At 41.3% G+C, this 21382-nt stretch overlaps 1 protein-coding gene across 1 annotated transcript; it reads right to left on the bottom strand.

Moving 5' to 3' along the window:
- Positions 1-400: 400 nt before the first annotated feature.
- Positions 401-997, bottom strand: LOC145095798 (secreted RxLR effector protein 161-like). The gene has a single exon (XM_079033623.1). It carries the CDS (start codon positions 995-997, stop codon positions 401-403), a length of 597 nt encoding a protein of 198 aa, XP_078889749.1.
- Positions 998-21382: the final 20385 nt, after the last annotated feature.

The following is a 21382-nucleotide window of genomic DNA, read 5'->3' on the forward strand; positions in this document are numbered from 1 at the left end:
GATATTATCATCTTAGAATTACTCGTGACTTAATCCATGAAATAATCTCTAAGTGCGGGTTGATCCAATACTTAAATCACTATTAAGTACTCATAAGTGTTGACACAATCACTATGTCATGCTCAATCAAAATGATCAATCCACCAACACTCATGACAGTCTTGAATCACTACTTACTTCCACGAGTATGACCTTCTGTGGAGGTTTAGGTAAATTAATTCTCGGGAAGTGAGTTCTAAACATGCAAAAGCGAAACACAATATTAACTTAATAGAAATGATAGCAACACCAACACTTTACTAAGTCTCCACAAAATAAACACCAATTCTATTACAAATTCATACTGCTAAATGTTTCAATATTTTATCAAACTAAACAACCTAAACAATTACACCATATCTTAACCAAATATAATGCCTAAAGATCTAGAATGACTATCATGCTTGATCCTTGATAATGGTTTAGTAAACTGATCGGATGGATTCTCCTCCGACAGCACTCTGCTCACGACAATATCCCCATCATCGAATGGATGTCCCACATAGTGGAACTTTCTAAGTATATTTCTTGAGTTACCATGGTCTTTGGGTTCTTTAGTCAAAGTGACTGCACCCTCATTATCATAAAAGATTTCCAAGGGATCCTTGATGCTCGGAACGACACCAAGATCATCAATGAAATTCTTCAGCCATGTAGCTTCTTTCGCAGCTTCACTAGCCGCTATATACTCTGACTCGCACGTAGATTCTGCCACTGTTGACTGCTTGGAACTTTTCCAAGTAACCGCTCCTCCATTGAGCAAGAATACCCATCCCAACTGCGAACATGAGTTGTCCCTATTAGTCTGGAAACTGGCATCTGTATAACCTGTGACTCTCAACTCATCCTTACCCCCATATACCAAGAACATATCCTCTGTTCTTCTTAGGTATTTCAAAATGTTCTTTACCGTCGTCCAATGACTTTCTCTTGGGTTGTCCTGGAAACGACTCACCATGCTCAGAGCAAATGAGACGTCCGGACGAGTACATGTCATGACATACATGATCTATCCTATAGGAGAAGCATACAGGAAATTGAGTCTTACTCAATTTCGTGCCATGTTGCATAGGTAGATAACCTTTCTTGGAGTCATGTATCTTGAATTTCTTCAAGATGTTATCCACGTATGTACTTTGGCTCAGTCCTATTAGATGTTTTGATCTATCTCTATAGATCCTTATACCAAGAATGTATGCAGCTTCTCCTAGATCTTTCATAGCGAAACAACTCCCAAGCCACGTCTTAACACCTTGCAATGTCTGGATATCGTTTCCTATAAGGAGTATGTCATCCACATACAACACTAGGAAGACTACATTACTCCCACTAGCTTTAATATATATGCAGAACTCTCCTTCGCTTCTTGAAAAACCAAACTCCTTGATCTTTTCATGAAAGCAAAGGTTCCAGCTGCGAGACGCTTGTTTTAGTCCATATATGGACCTTTCAAGCTTACACACTCTATTTGGATATTTTGGATCTATGAAACCCTCAGGTTGTGCCATGTACACTTCCTCTATGAGTTTTCCATTAAGGAAAGAGGTCTTCACATCCATTTTTCATACTTCATAATCATGAAAAGCTGTTATGGCAAGTAATATCCTAATAGACTTGATCTTGGCTACTGGTGAAAAAGTTTCCTCATAATCAATTCCTTGAGTCTGAGTGTAACCATTTGCTACCAACCTAGCCTTGAATGTGTACACATTCTCATCCATGCCTGTCTTCTTCTTGAAGATCCATTTTCACCCAACAATTTTAGTGCTAGGTGCAGGATCAACCAAATTCCAAACTTGGTTGTCATGCATAGACTAAATCTCGCTCTCCATGATTTCCTTCCACTTAGCAGCCTCAGTGCTTGTCATTGCTTCCTTATAGTTGGATGGTTCATCCATATCAACTAGTGTATGATCACTGATCAATACTGTCACACCCCAAAACCGATAACGGCGGAATACGTTTCGGGGTGGATGACGTAGTGAACAGTATCATCACAATTGTATAATAGTAGAAACAAGAATCATACAACCATAGTATTACATAGTGAATTTAATTACATGCGCATTTTGTAATGTATAACAATCACCCAAAAGTCAATCAAAAATAAGAGATGGTTCTTGTGTGCTCCACCTTCTCCAAAAATGCCGCGTCTGTACCTGTCTATCTTTGACCTGAAGATACAAGTTATTTTGAAAACAATTGTCAGCATAAAGCTGGTGAGTTCATAAGAGTTTAGTGTGAGTTTTTGTATACAAAGCATTAGTATTAAAAATGTATCCTTTATGTTCATAAGTAGTAGAAATTCAGAAAATCTCATATTTTCCAGGAAATACATTGTAAGTGACAATCTGTGAAAAGTGTGCATTCTTTATCTCTTTGAAAACAATTTATTGCAAAGATTCTTTGGCCAATCTTCAAATAACAAATATGTCAAGATAAGTTAAGCCCGTGATCCATGATAGAGGTACGAGCTTCCTTTAGTGATAGATACTTGCTTACTTCGGGATGTGGTTTAACATTTAGTGTAGTGTTTTAGTGTAGTTGTAGGGTATTCCTTGTAATTTACCAATAGTGAGAATAATAGAGAATCCCATGACCTTCCCGGTCATGCACAGTGTAGTGAAGTAGTGGCATCCCTGGGCCTGTACGGCGCGGACTGAGTTAACAGTCGGGATGTAATAGCGTCTGCCCCCGTATAGATCTATACATGTAGAGTCGTCTCCTGGTGGAACACTCTGGGCGTAGTGAATAGCGAATAGAGTATCTCGTAACGGGTTAGTGTATTATTGTTTGTTTAATGTTTTCTTTATGGTTATAGTGTAGTAATCTTTTAGTATTGATCATAGTGTATTCTCTTACTAGTGTATCGTCTAGTATTAGTGAGTATTATAGTGTAGATAGTAATAACTTTAGCGAGTAGTAGCGGTAGCGACCCTAACCATACCTATTATGGTTATCTTAGTGGGGGTGTTTCTTAGCACGTTAGTGACTTTAGCATGTAGTGGGAGCAGGAATATTCATATCCCATACTGATATACAGATTTTATATAAGTAAGAAATCAACGACAGTCGGACGGATAACTACTACCCTAAGCCCACAATCAAACAAGAACAGGAAATAAGGCGAGATATCGGTCCTAAGTCCTCCAAGTCTTATTTATATAAATATATCAGAGTGGTTACATTTTATAAGCAAATTGATTTAATAAAAGTATTTTTCCAAAAGGACATTTGAATTCTGATTCACTGTTTAAAAATAGTTTGAAAAGGGTAAAACCCGTTTTTAAGGCATAGGGGCAAATCACATGTGATTTGAACTAAGAGTAGTGAATCACATGCGATTAACCCTTGTAACTCGGAAATCGTTCTGTAAAACTTTGCATAAAAATTTATAAGCAACTTGTATCTCCCCCCTAAAACATGTAAAACACTTGAAAGGTTCATTAAAGGGGTATGAACTCACCTGAAATCGCGGAAATCGGGTGAATCGGGTAAATCGGGTAATAGTGTCGATTGAGCGTTTGGTACCAAATAACCACTTGAGCACCTTTTAGGACCCTATTGTCATATGAAATATGTATTTTGCAAGAAGTTAATCATCTTATGCTTTTCATTATAGAATTTGGACATTCTAGTGTCGTTTTCGGGGTTTTAAGGCCTAGAAAGGGTCCCCGGGAGTGGTACAAGGCCATGAATGATTTACGGGAGGGTCCATGAGTTCACTCTTTTAGAGTTTATGGCCTAAAAGCCACCCATTGGGAGTTTACGGCCGTAAGCCCCCTAGGCTTGGCCGTAAACTCTTGTGACACTCCAAAATGTGTGTTTAAGGCCTTATCTCACTTCCTTGATTTAGTGGTGTGTGTTTTGGACCAAGAGGGAAGGATTAAACATCTAAATTTGTGATATTTTAGGGGAGTTTACGGCCAAGACTTGTTCTTGGGCCGTAAACTCCTATAAGTCCTTTAAGGTGATGGTTTTACTTGTACAACATGGTCCCAAATGGCTTAGAAAAATCCTAGAAGGTCCTATAGTGAGTTTGGAGCAATTTGACACTTATTTATGGGGAGTTTACGGCCCAAGAACATCCTTGGCCGTAAACTCTTCATTTGGTGTCAAAATGAAGTGTTTAATGGTACAACACACTTCCATAGGCCTTAGATTAATTCCTTTCATGCATTAGGGTAGTTTAGGGACTTGTTTCACACAATTTCTTGGGTGTTTACGGCCCAAGCTTATGCTAGGCCGTAAACTCCTCTTTTTGGCCTCAAATGTTGATGTTTAATGCACTCAAGCCTTCCTTGGAGTCAAGTCTAATTCACCAAACACCCTAGAAGTGTTTTTGGGGCTTAAAACATGGATTTGTGGGGTGTTTGAGGTGTTTACGGCCTAAGCACATGCTTGGGCCGTAAACTCCTTTTCAAGCATCATTCTCTTGTGTTCTAAGGTCCAAACTCTTCTAGTTATATGCCTTAATTAGTATACTAACATACAAGAAGGAGAAACTTGGTCTTTGGCTTGGATTTGGGGGTTTACGGCCTAAGGAGCTTCTTAGGCCGTAAACTCCTCTTTGAATCTTGATTCCTATGGCTTTTGGCCCACAAATTCAATGAAGCATGTCTAGAATAAGATAGGGGATGAGTACTTACGTTTGGAAGTCGGAAATTAGCGGAATCGGGGTCGTTTTTGAGTCTAGAGAGAGAAAGTAGAGAGAGAGAGAGAGTGGGTGTGTAGTGAATGAGTGTTCAAATGTTGGGAACACCGTTGCATATGTCTCGAGAATCGCACCCGATACACGGCTACCCGGTGTTTAAAGTTAACTGGGTTAAAACTTTTTACCCGGGTGAAGTGGTTGAGAAGGTAAAACCACTCTATTAGGTTAAACGGGGTTAACACCTATGAGACATATTACTTATAATAATATCAAACCATGCTTAAATTTAGATATTCAGATATTGACGATTCCAAATATTACGTAAAATAACGTATAGTGACGCTTTCCGTTAGGGAAAATGGGATTTTTAACGAAACTAGAATTGGGGTTGTCACATCATCCCCCCGCTAGGGGAATTTCGTCCCGAAATTTAGAATACAAACAAATACGATATTACAATACTACTAAGCGAAGAGATGAGGGTATTTGAGTTTCATTTGATCCTCGCGCTCCCAAGTGAATTCCGGTCCTCGCTTGGCGTTCCACCGAACCTTCACAATTGGGATGCGGCTTTGTTTCGTCCGCTTTACTTCACGATCCAATACCTCCGCAGGCTCTTCCACGAAGTTGAGGCTCTCGTTGAGCTCGATCTCGTCGAGGGGAATCACGAGAGTCTCGTCAGACAGACATTTCTTCAAGTTTGAGACGTGGAAGGTCGGATGTATGTTACTTAGCTCGCGGGGTAAGTTTAGTTTGTAAGCTACAGGGCCGATTCTGGCAAGAATCTCAAAAGGCCCTATGTACCTTGGGTTTAACTTTCCACGCTTCCCGAAGCGTATCGTGCCTTTCCAGGGCGAGACCTTCAGAAGGACCCGGTCTCCGACCTGGAATTCCAAGGGTTTCCTTCGTTTGTCTGCGTAGCTCTTTTGTCGATCCCTAGCGGCTTTTAGTCGTTCACGTATCTGTACAATCTTCTCGGTCGTCTCTCGAATGATCTCTGGACCAGTGAGGGCGCTGTCAGGAACTCGTCCTTTAGCTAACTGAGTGTCTCCCACCTCGGCCTAGCACAAAGGGGATCTGCACTTCCGACCGTAGAGGGCTTCGAATGGAGCTGCCTTGATGCTCGTGTGATAACTATTGTTGTAAGAAAACTCCACAAGAGGTAAGTGTGTATCCCACGATTTCCCGAAATCGATCACACAAGCTCGCAGCATGTCTTCTAATGTTTGGATCGTCCTCTCACTTTGTCCATCAGTCTGCGGATGGTAGGCTGTACTCATATCCAGCCTCGTCCCTAGTGCCTTTTGTAATGATTGCCAAAATCTAGAGGTGAATCTACTATCCCTGTCTGATATAATAGATATAGGGACGCCACGCAATCGCACTATTTCTTTTATGTAAGTCCTAGTGAGCTTTTCCATCTTATCCGTCTCTTTGATGGGTAGGAAGTGGGCGGACTTGGTCAACCTGTCAACGATGACCCATATGGTATCTAATCCACCTGCTGTCTTGGGCAGCTTGGTGATAAAGTCCATTGTGATTCGCTCCCACTTCCATTCTGGTATTTCTGGTTGTTGGAGGAGTCCTGATGGCTTTTGACATTCTACTTTGACCTTCGCGCAAGTAAGGCACTTACTTACAAAGGTAGCGATCTCTGCCTTCATGTTCGGCCACCAGTAAAGCTTTTTGAGATCCAGATACATCTTATCTGAACCCGGGTGGACGGAGTAGCGAGTGTTGTGTGCTTCCCTCATAACCAAATCTCTGAAACCTCCATGGCGTGGAGTCCAGATTCGGTCCATAAAGTAATAGGCTCCGTCACCCTTAACCTCCAGATTTTTATCCATTCCACGCAGGAATTCTCCCGTCACGTTTCCAGGCTTCAGAGCTTCTAGCTGAGCTTCTTTGATCTGCGTGGATAGATGTGAGTGTATGGTCATGGTTAGCGACTTGGTTCTTTGTCCGGAATATTCTTTTCTGCTCAGGGCGTCTGTTACTACGTTGGCTTTCCCCGGATGATATCTAATTTCACAGTCGTAATCGTTAAGTAACTCGACCCATCGGCGTTGTCTCATGTTGAGTTCCTTCTGGTTCAGTATATGTTGGAGGCTTTTATGATCAGTGTACACCACGCTCTTCGTCCCATACAAGTAGTGTCTCCAGATTTTTAATGTGAAGACGACCGCTCCTAACTCGAGGTCGTGAGTGGTGTAGTTCACTTCGTGGTTCTTTAGCTGTCTCGAGGCATAGGCGATAACCTTGCCTCGTTGCATCAAGACACAACCGAGCCCCTGATTGGATGCATCACAGTATACGACGAAATCCTCTGTCCCCTCGGGAAGGGATAATACTGGTGCGGTGCATAGGGCTCGCTTCAGGGTCTGAAATGCCTTCTCCTGTTTCTCTTCCCAATCGAATGATACACCCTTCTGTGTTAACATGGTGAGAGGCTTCGCAATCCGAGAGAAGTTTTGGATGAACCGACGGTAGTAGCCAGCGAGGCCTAGAAATTGACGAATTTCCGTAGGCGTCTTTGGTGCTGACCAGTTCTCAATAGCCTTAATTTTGGAGGGGTCCACGTGGATTCCTTCCTCACTGACCACGTGTCCTAAGAATTCAACTCTCCGGATCCAAAACTCGCACTTAGAGAACTTCGCATACAACTTCTCGGATCGCAGGGTTTCCAGGACTAATCGTAAATGGCTTCTGTGCTCTTCCTCGCTCCAAGAGTAGACAAGTATGTCGTCAATAAAGACGATGACGAACTGATCTAGATATGGACGACACACCCTATTCATCAAGTCCATGAATACTGCGGGGGCGTTAGTCAGTCCAAAGGGCATCACTACGAACTCGAAATGTCCATAGCGGGTTCGGAAAGTTGTCTTTGGAACATCTTCCTCAAGCACCCGTAATTGGTGATACCCCGATCTAAGATCAATCTTGGAGAAGTAACTTGCTCCTTGGAGTTGGTCGAATAGGTCGTCAATACGAGGGAGAGGATAGCGGTTTTTGATCGTGAGTTTATTGAGTTCCCTATAATCGATGCACATCCGAAATGACCCATCCTTTTTCTTCACGAACAAGACCGGAGCTCCCCAAGGTGAGAAGCTCGGTCTTATGAAGCCCTTGCTAAGCAGTTCGTTGAGTTGACCGGATAGTTCTTGCATTTCGGCAGGCGCTAGTCGGTAGGGCGACTTAGCTACGGGAGTAGCTCCTGGGATTAGGTCGATTCTGAATTCAACCTGTCGTTTAGGAGGTAGGCCTGGGAGATCCTCCGGAAACACATCAGGAAAATCGCATACCACTGGAATGTCCTTTGGATCCTTCGATTTCTGGTTAGTGTCGACGACGTGAGCAAGAAAGGCGCGATATTCTTTGCGCAAGTATTTCTGAGCCTGAATACTAGAGATGATACGAAGGTTTGTACTTGGCTTATCTCCGTATATCACTAGGGTCTCTCGATTCGGAAAGTTCAGGCGAATGGCTTTCTCGGAACATAGGATGTCGGCGTAGTGAAGGCTTAGCCAATCCATACCAACAATGACATCGAAATTTTTGATTGAGACTGGTATAAGGTCGACTAAAAAGGGGTGATCATCTAACGTGAGAGTACAACCTATATAGATTTCATTAGAGCTTTCTGTCTTCCCATTAGCCATTTCTACAACGAATGTTTCTTTTAGTGGTTGAGGGGTTTGTTTGAGTAAATGTTTAAAGTTTTGATTTATGAAGCTTCTTTCTGCACCACTATCGAATAAGACACATGCATAAGAGTTGTTGAGAAGGAACGTACCCGTGACGACTGTGGGATCGGCTACTGCTTCATTGTGACCGATAGCAAGTAACCTTCCAGTTCCCCCAGCATTTGCAGTCTTCGGACAGTTCTTCTTAAAATGGCCCGCTTCACCGCAGCCATAACAAGTTGGGGTCACTCCCGTACCAGGAACCTGTGTGATAGGTTTGGGAGGGGCCTTGCAAAATCGGACAGTATGGCCCTTCCGACCGCAGTTGGAACACTGCAATTCACGGCATGGACCGCTGTGGTGAAAAGGGCACTTGGGACATTTAGGCAAGTTCCCACTGTAAGCTTTCGGTGGGGCTGGAGCAGCTGGTGCGGCTGGAATGGTGGCAGCATGGACCGCCACAATTTGCTGGTCCTTGGAAGCGGTTTGAGTTTTCTTGCCTTTCTTCTTATCCCATCGTTTCCTCTTTCTATCAGATGATCCGGATGGTGCAGTGGTTGTTGTGGTTGTTGTTGCTGGAGTGGAGGAGATTTCGTGGTTAATCAGACTCTGAGCCAATTCCTTGGCGCTGTCGAAAGTGGCAGGGCGTGAGGCCAGAACATTTCCTCGATACGGGGGCACTAAACCCCAGATGTAACGCTCAATCTTCTTGCTTTCAGAGGGGATCATGTTGGGACACATAGCCGCCAAGTCGCAAAACCTGGCCGTATAAGCTGTTATGTCGGTCCCCTTCATTTTGAGGTTCCAGAGTTCTTCCTCAAGCTTTTGAACTTCGCCCCTAGGGCAGTACTCTCCTCTCATAAGATCTTTTAGAGTGTCCCAGCCCATGGCATTGGCTGTGACTAAGGAGAGTGCGTTGACATGGTCGTTCCACCATGACAAAGCCCGGTTAGTGAAGGTAGCAGTAGCGAACTTGATTTTGCTCTCCTCGGGACAAGAGCACATCTCGAATACAGCTTCGGTTCTTTCGAACCATTGGGACAATGCCAGAATTCCTCCGGTACCATCGAAGAAAGCAGGTTTACAATTCATGAAGTCCTTATAAGTGCATCCCTGCACTCGCTGGTGGACTTCACCAAATCTAGAATTTCCACCGTTCGCATCACCCGAGTTCATTTGGGCCATGGCTGCTGTTACAACCGCAGTCACAGCCGCTTGGAACAACACCGGATCGAACTGCAGAGGAGGAGGTGGTGGAGGAGGGGTTTGAGTTTCAGGTCTTCCTCTGCTGGGACGCTTTCGTGGAGGCATCCTTCACTGGAAGATCATAGAAATGATAGCAATAGTAAGAGCCTATTGCGAATATGAATAAGGTGTTTCATGGATTAAATCAACATAATCCAAGATCAGGGTGAGAGTTATAGTAATAGAGAAATCATCTGCCAATATACTGGTATTAATGATGCAATAGAAGTTCATGAAAATTGACCTAGCAGTAGGTCTTACATCATACCATAGAGAAAATGTTGGCAGTTTAGAGGTTCAGATAGATTACTTTTAAACTAGGAATGCTTACAGACAAAAGACCTATGGAACATAGAGATAAAAGGCTAGTCCTTTAAACAAAAGAGCGAGGTAACTAGATGCCTTCTACTGGCGACGGCTGCTTGTCGGGCGAATCCTTAGATCTTCCAGTTGCCGCATAACTTCTTGAAGGTGTCGATCCTGAGTCCTTTGGCGTGCTCGGAGTTCCCTAATTTCAGCTCGGGATGCTGCCAGCTGATGCTGCAGAGCCTCGTTGGTCCTCCTTGTCCTGTCCATGGCTTCTTCGAGTTGGCGGATGCGAACAGTGTTGAGGTTTGAGTTGGCATCCACTTCTACCACCCGACCTATGGCAGCTTGACTTTGCTCAACATTCCTGGCAATTCTTCGGATCATGATGGGCAGAACCCGATCTGCTGATCCTCCTTCGCTTATGTTGTAGAAACTTCGGTCTCCATTGTAAGGCAAGGGCTGACCCTGCTCCTCGCTCCATCGATGCAAGGACATTGCCCACATAGGAGTGGGGCCCTGAAATGCCGGTCGGGGGTTAGGGTTCGGGGCTTCAGGAGGTTGATTGTTGACTTCTGGCTCGGAGCTCGAGCTATCCGAGAAGCCTTCACCATGATGATCATCCAAAGGAATAGGGTGATCGTCGTCAGACTCTTCTTCGAGCCACCCTCCATTGCCCTGGTTCGGAAAGTACGGATCACCGGGTAGGTGGAAGCCAGCCATGCTATCTACGCGAGAAGGGGGGAAAGAAGATTAATAGACGTACTATTCTAAGATACTTATAGGAGGAATCATTACCAGTTGACCCAATAATTGCATAGTGCATACCGATTACATGTAACCGAAGCAAGATAGTCCTTCGAATAAACCACCCTAACTTCAGACCCCCAATCAAACAAGAACAGGGAATGAAGCAAAGGCTGCAGATTCTGAGTCTATAGCGCCCCAACCACATGTAATCGTGGTGTATCCACTTAGCAACTATTTTCCTACTAGTAACGACCCTTGATGTTAACACATACGTATAATCTAGAGATACAGAATACTCCTATAGTATTCTTATGTTAGCGTTATTGTGGTATTGTTGGTAAGTTTTAGACTTGTTGCAACATCACAACCGAACTTAGGCACATGCTAGTCACCCTCAGGAAAACGTAGTTGATCAGGCTACATCACCCTGAATGTGACTATATGTCTCTGAACCCAATTGTGCTGCCCAACAATCTCAATACTTTTGTTTTGTTCTAGGATGATACGGATTTCTGCGTTTCATAGTGATGGGTGTATATATATACTTAGTTAGATCTTTTAGATACTTAACAGTATATATTTTTGGTCAGAGTGTTTTAGTCCCGAAGTGTTTATAGTTCGTATATCTTTTATAGGTTGATATACTTGATTCACTATAAACAATGCTCTGATACCAATCTGTCACACCCCAAAACCGATAACGGCGGAATACGTTTCGGGGTGGATGACGTAGTGAACAGTATCATCACAATTGTATAATAGTAGAAACAAGAATCATACAACCATAGTATTACATAGTGAATTTAATTACATGCGCGTTTTGTAATGTATAACAATCACCCAAAAGTCAAACAAAAATAAGAGATGGTTCTTGTGTGCTCCACCTTCTCCAAAAATGCCGCGTCTGTACCTGTCTATCTTTGACCTGAAGATACAAGTTATTTTGAAAACAATTGTCAGCATAAAGCTGGTGAGTTCATAAGAGTTTAATGTGAGTTTTTGTATACAAAGCATTAGTATTAAAAATGTATCCTTTATGTTCATAAGTAGTAGAAATTCAGAAAATCTCATATTTTCCAGGAAATACATTGTAAGTGACAATCTGTGAAAAGTGTGCATTCTTTATCTCTTTGAAAACAATTTATTGCAAAGATTCTTTGGCCAATCTTCAAATAACAAATATGTCAAGATAAGTTAAGCCCGTGATCCATGATAGAGGTACGAGCTTCCTTTAGTGATAGATACTTGCTTACTTCGGGATGTGGTTTAACATTTAGTGTAGTGTTTTAGTGTAGTTGTAGGGTATTCCTTGTAATTTACCAATAGTGAGAATAATAGAGAATCCCATGACCTTCCCGGTCATGCACAGTGTAGTGAAGTAGTGGCATCCCTGGGCCTGTACGGCGCGGACTGAGTTAACAGTCGGGATGTAATAGCGTCTGCCCCCGTATAGATCTATACATGTAGAGTCGTCTCCTGCTGGAACACTCTGGGCGTAGTGAATAGCGAATAGAGTATCTCATAGCGGGTTAGTGTATTATTGTTTGTTTAATGTTTTCTTTATGGTCATAGTGTAGTAATCTTTTAGTATTGATCATAGTGTATTCTCTTACTAGTGTATCGTCTAGTATTAGTGAGTACTATAGTGTAGATAGTAATAACTTTAGCGAGTAGTAGCGGTAGCGACCCTAACCATACCTATTATGGTTATCTTAGTGGGGGTGTTTCTTAGCACGTTAGTGACTTTAGCATTTAGTGGGAGCAGGAATATTCATATCCCATACTGATATACAGATTTTATATAAGTAAGAAATCAACGACAGTCGGACGGATAACTACTACCCTAAGCCCACAATCAAACAAGAACAGGAAATAAGGCGAGATATCGGTCCTAAGTCCTCCAAGTCTTATTTATATAAATATATCAGAGTGGTTACATTTTATAAGCAAATTGATTTAATAAAAGTATTTTTCCAAAAGAACATTTGAATTCTGATTCACTGTTTAAAAATAGTTTGAAAAGGGTAAAACCCGTTTTTAAGGCATAGGGGCAAATCACATGTGATTTGAACTAAGAGTAGTGAATCACATGCGATTAACCCTTGTAACTCGGAAATCGTTCTGTAAAACTTTGCATAAACATTTATAAGAAACTTGTATCTCTCCCCTAAAACATGTAAAACACTTGAAAGGTTCATTAAAGGGGTATGAACTCACCTGAAATCGCAGAAATCGGGTGAATCGGGTAAATCGGGTAATAGTGTCGATTGAGTGTTTGGTACCAAATAACCACTTGAGCACCTTTTAGGACCCTATTGTCATATGAAATATGTATTTTGCAAGAATTTAATCATCTTATGCTTTTCATTATAGAATTTGGACATTCTAGTGTCGTTTTCGGGGTTTTAAGGCCTAGAAAGGGTCCCCGGGAGTGGTACAAGGCCATGAATGATTTACGGGAGGGTCCATGAGTTCACTCTTTTAGAGTTTATGGCCTAAAAGCCACCCATTGGGATTTTACGGCCGTAAGCCCCCTAGGCTTGGCCGTAAACTCTTGTGACACTCCAAAATGTGTGTTTAAGGCCTTATCTCACTTCCTTGATTTAGTGGTGTGTGTTTTGGACCAAGAGGGAAGGATTAAACATCTAAATTTGTGATATTTTAGGGGAGTTTACGGCCAAGACTTGTTCTTGGGCCGTAAACTCCTATAAGTCCTTTAAGGTGATGGTTTTACTTGTACAACATGGTCCCAAATGGCTTAGAAAAATCCTAGAAGGTCCTATAGTGAGTTTGGAGCAATTTGACACTTATTTATGGGGAGTTTACGGCCCAAGAACATCCTTGGCCGTAAAATCTTCATTTGGTGTCAAAATGAAGTGTTTAATGGTACAACACACTTCCATAGGCCTTAGATTAATTCCTTTCATGCATTAGGGTAGTTTAGGGACTTGTTTGACACAATTTCTTGGGTGTTTACGGCCCAAGCTTATGCTAGGCCGTAAACTCCTCTTTTTGGCCTCAAATGTTGATGTTTAATGCACTCAAGCCTTCCTTGGAGTCAAGTCTAATTCACCAAACACCCTAGAAGTGTTTTTGGGGCTTAAAACATGGATTTGTGGGGTGTTTGAGGTGTTTACGGCCTAAGCACATGCTTGGGCCGTAAACTCCTTTTCAAGCATCATTCTCTTGTGTTCTAAGGTCCAAACTCTTCTAGTTATATGCCTTAATTAGTATACTAACATACAAGAAGGAGAAACTTGGTCTTTGGCTTGGATTTGGGGGTTTACGGCCTAAGGAGCTTCTTAGGCCGTAAACTCCTCTTTGAATCTTGATTCCTATGGTTTTTGGCCCACAAATTCAATGAAGCATGTCTAGAATAAGATAGGGGAGGAGTACTTACGTTTGGAAGTCGGAAATTAGCGGAATCGGGGTCGTTTTTGAGTCTAGAGAGAGAAAGTAGAGAGAAAGAGTGGGTGTGTAGTGAATGAGTGTTCAAATGTTGGGAACACCATTGCATATGTCTCGAGAATCGCGCCCGATACACGGCTACCCGATGTTTAAAGTTATTTGGGTTAAAACTTTTTACCCGGGTGAAGTGGTTGAGAAGGTAAAACCACGCTATTAGGTTAAACGAGGTTAACACCTATGAGACATATTACTTATAATAATATCAAACCATGCTTAAATTTAGATATTCGGATATTGACGATTCCAAATATTACGTAAAATAACGTATAGTGACGCTTTCCGTTAGGGAAAATGAGATTTTTAACGGAACTAGAATTGGGGTTGTCACAAATACGTCTCCTTCTGTGCTCACATGGAAACCATAGAAATCAGGAGGATAACGAACTCTATTGGATCTGCGAAGGGGAGGTGGAGATATATCATTTTACTCAACAGGTTGCTCAGCCCCAAGTTGAGGTTCCTCAACGGGTTGTTGCACCTCAGGTTGAGTGTTAGTGTCTACTAAAGGTTCTTCTTCATTTGTCTCCTGAAGCTCTTCAAGGTCTATATGGCTCCCACTGTCCTCTTTGGAAATGAGATCCCTCTTAAGGAAGAATCCCCTTCGAACAACAAATACTTTGTTTTCCGAAGGCTTGTAGAACAAGTATCCAAACGACTTTTGTGGATAACCAATGAAGTAACACTTCTCTGACCGGGGTTCGAGCTTGTCATTCTCCTTGCGATGAACAAAAGCTTCGCATCCCCAAACCTTTATATGTGCTAGAGAAGGACGTGTCCCACTCCATATTTCAGAGGGTGTTTTAGCAACCTTCTTAGTAGGTACGAGGTTTAGGATATGGGTGGCTATCTCGTAGGCATACCCCCAAAAAGATATCGAAGGTGTAGCTTGACTCATCATAGATCGAACCATGTCTAACAGAGTTCGATTTCTCCTTTCAGCCACTATTCAACTGCGGTGTTCTGGGAGGAGATAATTGTGAAACTATTCCACAATTCTTTAGATGATGGTAGAATTCAAGACTTAAATATTCTCCACCCCTTTTGGATCATAGCATCTTGATCTTTCTACCCAATTGGTTCTCTACTTCATTTTGAAACTCTTTGAACACCTCAAACGTTTCTGACTTATGCTTGATTAGATAGATATATCTCTATCTACTAAAATCGTCAGTAAAAGTCACGAAGTATCTTTCTCCATGTCTTGTGGCAGATTTGAAGGGTCCACAAACATCTGTGTGGATGAGGTCCAACAAATTCTTTCCTCTTTCACAGTGACCTATGAATGGCGCTTTTGTGATCTTTCCAAGTAAGCAAGATTCGCATACATCATCTGATTGAGGACTAATGACTCCAAGATTCCATCAGATTGGAGCTTGGTAATGCATTTCTTGTTTATATGGCCAAGTAGACAATTCCACAAACATGATTTATCTAATTCACTATTAGACGAACCAACATTCATTATTAGTTTATCAACATCACCATCACAAACAATACTTTCATACACACCTTTACAAGGACTAGCTTTAAAAATAAAACAGCCATTCTTATAAACCAAAAGGTCACCATTATCATTATCAAAAGAAAAACGAGAACCATCCTTATAAAGTGCATGAAAGGAAATAATGTTTCGTGCCATATCAGGCGAGTAGAAACAATTTAATAAACTAAGATAAACACCACCACTAAGCATGGGCTCATAGTTCCCAATCCTTGTAACAATTGACTTGTGCCTGTTTCCCATGATTAGGTTGGGCTCACCATGCTTCAACTTCTTAATTTGTCTTAGTCCCTACATATCAGAGCAAATGTGAGTACCACACCATGTATCAAGAATCCAAGAACTAGAAGTAGATGTGCTATGGAGTTCTATCATGAACATACCTGAGGTGCCAGCCACCTTGACTTTGCCCTTCTTAAGGTCCTCGAGGTATTTAGGGCAGCTAAGCTTCTAGTGTCCCTTTTCCTGGAAGTAAAAACAAATGGCTTCACTTGGATCAGCAGAAGGAGCTATTTTAGCTTGAGCCCTTTTCTTGGGAGCAGGCTCAGACTGTCCGACCTTACCCTTACCCTTTCCTTTGGGTTGAGGAGCCCTTTTCCTTTTAGCAGAACTACAATCAACAGGCAATACTGGAGCAGTAGGGTTATAGTTGTTGGGTTTCTTCATGCTCGCTTCAGCAGTTTTGAGCATGCCGTGTAACTCCATCAAGGTCTTTTCAAGGTCATTCATGTTGAAGTTCATGATGAACTGCGAATATGAACTAGTAAGCGAGTTCAAAACCATGTCTATGGCCAACTCCTTAGGTAGCTCGACACTTAGATTCCCAAGTTTGTCTATGTACGACTTCATCTTTTGGACGTGCGCACACATATAAGCTCCCTCTTGTAGTTTACATGCCATGAGGGACTTAACGATCTCGAATCGTTCTTGCCTAGCTTGCTCTTGGAACATCTCCTCGAGTTGCTAGTTTATGTCAAATGCACCCCATGTTTCAAAGTTCTTCTGGAGACCAGAAGCCATGGTCGCTAACATAAGGCAAGCCACTTTGATTGATTTATCATAATGCTTGTTGTAGGCAGTAACTTCTTCTAGGGTAGGGTTCTCTCCAAGTATGGGAACATCTTCGTCGAGAACATACTCTTTGTTCTCATATCTTAACGTGATCCTCAAGGTCCTGATCCAATCAAGATAGTTGGATCCATCCTCCTTGAGTTTCTCCTTATTAAGACTCGACATTAGAGAGAAGTTTGAGTTTTGAGTGAGAGGAGGAGGAGGAGGAGAAGAAGGAGGAGGAGGAGGAGGAAGATTGTTGTTGTTATTGTTTGCTTGGTTCGACATCTACAAAAGATAAGATTCCAATTAGTTTGATACCAATCCTTAATTAGCAATTACCCTAAAACAAATGACTAGAATAAGGCTAGGATCTATATTTGGTTTCATGATGTGTAAAGGGATGCCGTAAACACACCATGAAGTTATTTAGGTAGACAAAGATCTTTTTCAATTTCAATCACTATGAAATTCCTATATCTTTGAGATTCGTTGACTATCAACGGAATGTTAATCTCGGATTATGTTCATCTCAAGTTCAATGACGGGGATGCTGCAGATCATTGAATAGATGGTGAATCACCCATACAAAATTACGTGGTCCCCGACTCAAGTTACGCTTGAGATTCGCGAGTCTCACATCATTCTCTACCTATACTCTCAAATTGACGTGTCGGTTAACCACACGAGCTCCATCAACAAGTTATAAAGAGAATGTGCAATTTTTATGGATAACATAAGATTCACTTTTATTTAAATAAAACGGGATTTTGTTTTATACTTGTATTTAGAATACTTTTAGATTGACCATCATCATTATCAAACCCTTTCGGTAACTCCATTCTCAAAATGCAATAGGGCGGTGAGGGTAGTAAGCGCGAAGCATGTTAAAAACCGACCTCATTAGGAATCATAGAGACCTCCTTAAACCCCTACATTAGAACGGGAGCACCTAGTCGAGGTAAGACTGACAATGTCAATATTTAAAATATGCAAGGATGCATATTGCAATTCTCTTATACATATAATAGATATGGATCTTACATATATACAAGGGTTAAATTTAAAACCTTTAAATTTAGTTGTCTATTTATTAATTCAAATTAATTACAAGGGTGCAATTTAATAATTAATAAAACATGATGGGTTAATATTCAAATTTATAAAACACTATTATAAATAATATTAAAATATTTAAATCCCTATTTAAATAATAAATAAGTATTCAAATTCAAATAAACATATTTAAATGATATTTATCTATTTTCAGATTTACACAATTAAAATTTGACATTTATCCATATTTATCAAAACTTCAAATTCGAAAAATGAAGAAAAAATTGAAAATCCCGAATCGGCTGAGTTCACATTGTGAACAACAGGTTCACATCGTGACCTACGATTAGGGTTTTTTTACATTACGGATTTTTCAATTACTCTTTCATCATTCAGTTCCAAACAATTATTTTTAGAAAATATGGATGTAGGGTGATAGTAACCATGAAGCAATGGCTCTAATACCACTGTTGGGTAATACATGCATCAAATACACTCAATAACTAGGCAGGTGAAGAATCAAAACAACAAAACGATTTAGCTAAGTGTACATGCAACCTATGGATCTATGGCTTCATACTATTACTTATACCCTATTATATCCTAAAATACAAGGAAGAATACTAACCTCTTTAGCAACTAATGATGTTCGAGCTTGACTCCTTGTGCGTGCCACCTTGTTTGGATGATGATGATCCAAACTAGAATCCATCTCTTGGTTCACACCCAATGAACTCAAAAGAGTAGAAACAAATATTAAACTATGATGGATGAACTAAAAGAAGTTCTTCCACAATGAGGGAGAAAGAAGGTGGCAAATACTCAAGCCAAATGAGCAAGGATGAATGAATCCCTAAGGCCTATTTATAGCCTTGGACACCTCCTAGGGTTTTATCCTTCCATCCATGTGGGATAGGCTAAGAACGAAAATCCCTTTATCCAAAGGGAATTTTCTTCTAACCCCCTCCATTCTGGGGTTCTGGAATGTTCCCTGATTAACCAACTATTGATTAATTCACATTCAACCCTTCTATTAATTAAATTGTTAATTAATTCCCAAATTGTTTTCTAATTAGTTTCTAATTAATTATTAAACCATATAATTAATAAACAAATTACTCCTATTATTTATTCTACTCAATTTTGAGTCTTGAGGGCAACCCAAGAGGACCCTGCTATTATTAGAAATATCACCAACTAGTTAATGACCTTGGACACACTTCCAACAGATGTTGGATCCTCAAATGGAGGAGACAGAGCGATTACTGCTACAAGATAGGGATAAACCTACGATACCTATTGAATAGCCCGAATTGATTGATGGGCAGTCAGAGGAGGGAAACTACAGCAGGACCGTTGATCAAGCTGATCCGCTAGTGATTAGGAGGAACAACCAAGACGACGGGGTCGAAAGAAATGGATGCAAGTACAAAGATTTTCTAACTTGCAAGCCATCGAATTACACTAGGAAGGAAGATCCAATTCGAGTTATGATGGATCTCAGTGATGGAATTAGCCTTCATGACATGTCGTTGCAAAGGCAAGCTACAAACCACGTTTATAGTGCATCAGTTCAGAAGAGGCGTTGTTTGTTGGTGGAACACCCTAGGGAAGACTCTAAGCCCCAACGATCCCCTGCAATTGATGTGGGCAGAGTTTTTGGTGCAATTCAAGCGCAAGTACTGCTCAGCCTAAAACTTGCTCGAGCTAGAGAAGTAATTCCTAACTTTGAAGAAAGGAAGCATGCCGATCGATGAATACACCAACAACTTCACAGACAAAATGGAGTTTGCTTTGTGCCTTGTCCCAGACGAGCTGAAGAAAATTGAAAAGTATGCAATGGGACTTCCATGGCAGTGCCAGTACATTAGGAACCTACTCTAGAAGTAGCTATTTGGGCTGCCAAGTCTGTTGAAGATATGATTAAGGGAAGAGCCACCAACAAGATTGAGGTTGGCGAAAAGAGGAAATTCGAAGAGTTTGCAAGGCCCAATAAGAAGAGCAAGTTTGGATCAAGAAAGTTTGGAGGAGGAGTAAGCGAAGCAAAATGGTGCGAGAAGTGCAGAAAGAAGCACTTTGGGAAATGTAGCGAGGAGGTGACCTGCTACAAGTGTGGGAAGACAGGGCATTATGCCAATGAGTGCACCACCAACAAAAGGGTGTGCTATGGATGTAATCAAGAAGGGCACATTGCTAAGGATTGCCCGAAGAGGAACGAAGCGACAAGGCCTAATGTTCCGCCAAAGCCAAAAGTTAGAGCTTTCCAGATGACCCTGGAAGCCGCAAAGGATGGAGCAGATGTCGCATCAGGTACCTTTCTTGTAAATGGATTGCCTGCTAATATACTGTTTGATTTAGGAGCAAACTACTCCTTTGTATCGCATAAATTTGGTAGAAGACTAGCATTGCCTGTAGAAAAACTTGATAATGCTCTAGTTGTGGAGGTTGCTAGTGGCAAATTCGTACCTATTAGCGACTCTATTAAAAACATCTTCATCGACCTGAATGGAAACAAATTGCACGAGGAGCTGTTACCCATTGAGCTGAATGGTTTCGACATCATATTAGGAATGGATTGACTTAACGCCAATGATGTGGAAATACAATGCAGAAAGAAGATAGTAAGAGTAAACCCACTAGGGAAAGAGTCATTTATGGTGTACGGGGACAAACGTCGAGTGAATTCTGAAATCATTTCCCTAATGAAAGCCAGGAAATGTTTTTCCAAAGGATGCACATCAACCTTGTCATTTGCGATCGATGCTAAGAAGGAGAAGAAGGAGGTCCAAACTATACCAGTCGTATGTGATTATCCGAAAGTCTTTCCCAAAGATCTTCCTGGATTACCACCTGATAGACAAGTGGAGTTTCGGATAGACTTGTTACCAGGATTGACACCAATAGCAAAAACACCATACCGATTAGCACCAACGGAGATGAAAGAGCTTATGACGCAACTTCAGGAGTTGTTGGACAACGGTTTCATTAGACCGAGTTCATCACCCTGGGGAGCTCCGGTGTTATTCGTAAAGAAGAAGGACGGAAGTATGAGAATGTGCATAGACTACAGAGAGCTGAACAAGGTAATGGTAAAAAAACAAGTACCCATTGCCGAAGATTAATGACCTATTTGATCAGCTTCAGGGTTCCAGCTATTTCTCAAAGATCGATCTTAGGTCAGGATATCATAAGCTAAAGGTGAAAGAGCAAGATATTGAGAAGACTGCATTCAGAACAATATATGGACACTATGGGTTCTTGGTTATGTCGTTTGGACTAACCAATGCTCCAGCAGCATTCATGGATTTGATGAACAGGGTTTGTAAACCATTCCTCGATAAATCTGTGATATTGTTCATAGATGACATTCTGATTTACTCAAAAAGCCAGGAGGAGCATGTAAAAGCACCTAAGAGAAGTGTTAGAAGTCTTGAAGAAGGAAAAGTTATTTGCAAAGTTCTCCAAATGTGATTTTTATATTCAAGAAGTCCAATTCTTGGGTTATATGGTTAACCAAGAGGGAATAATGGTTGACCCAGCAAAGATCAAAGCTGTGATGAAGTGGGAACGACCGAAAAGTCCCACGAAGATCCAAAGCTTTCAGGGATTAGCTGGATATTACCGAAG

This window comes from Lactuca serriola, chromosome 3 (genome assembly GCF_051521515.1).
Source record: "Lactuca serriola cultivar US96UC23 chromosome 3, Lser_US96UC23_V15, whole genome shotgun sequence".
In the NCBI taxonomy this organism is placed as follows: domain Eukaryota; kingdom Viridiplantae; phylum Streptophyta; class Magnoliopsida; order Asterales; family Asteraceae; genus Lactuca; species Lactuca serriola.

Coding starts and splice junctions, on each gene's coding strand:
- LOC145095798 (XM_079033623.1), bottom strand. CDS start 997: ATGGTGAGTCGTTTCCAGGACAACCCAAGAGAAAGTCATTGGACGACG.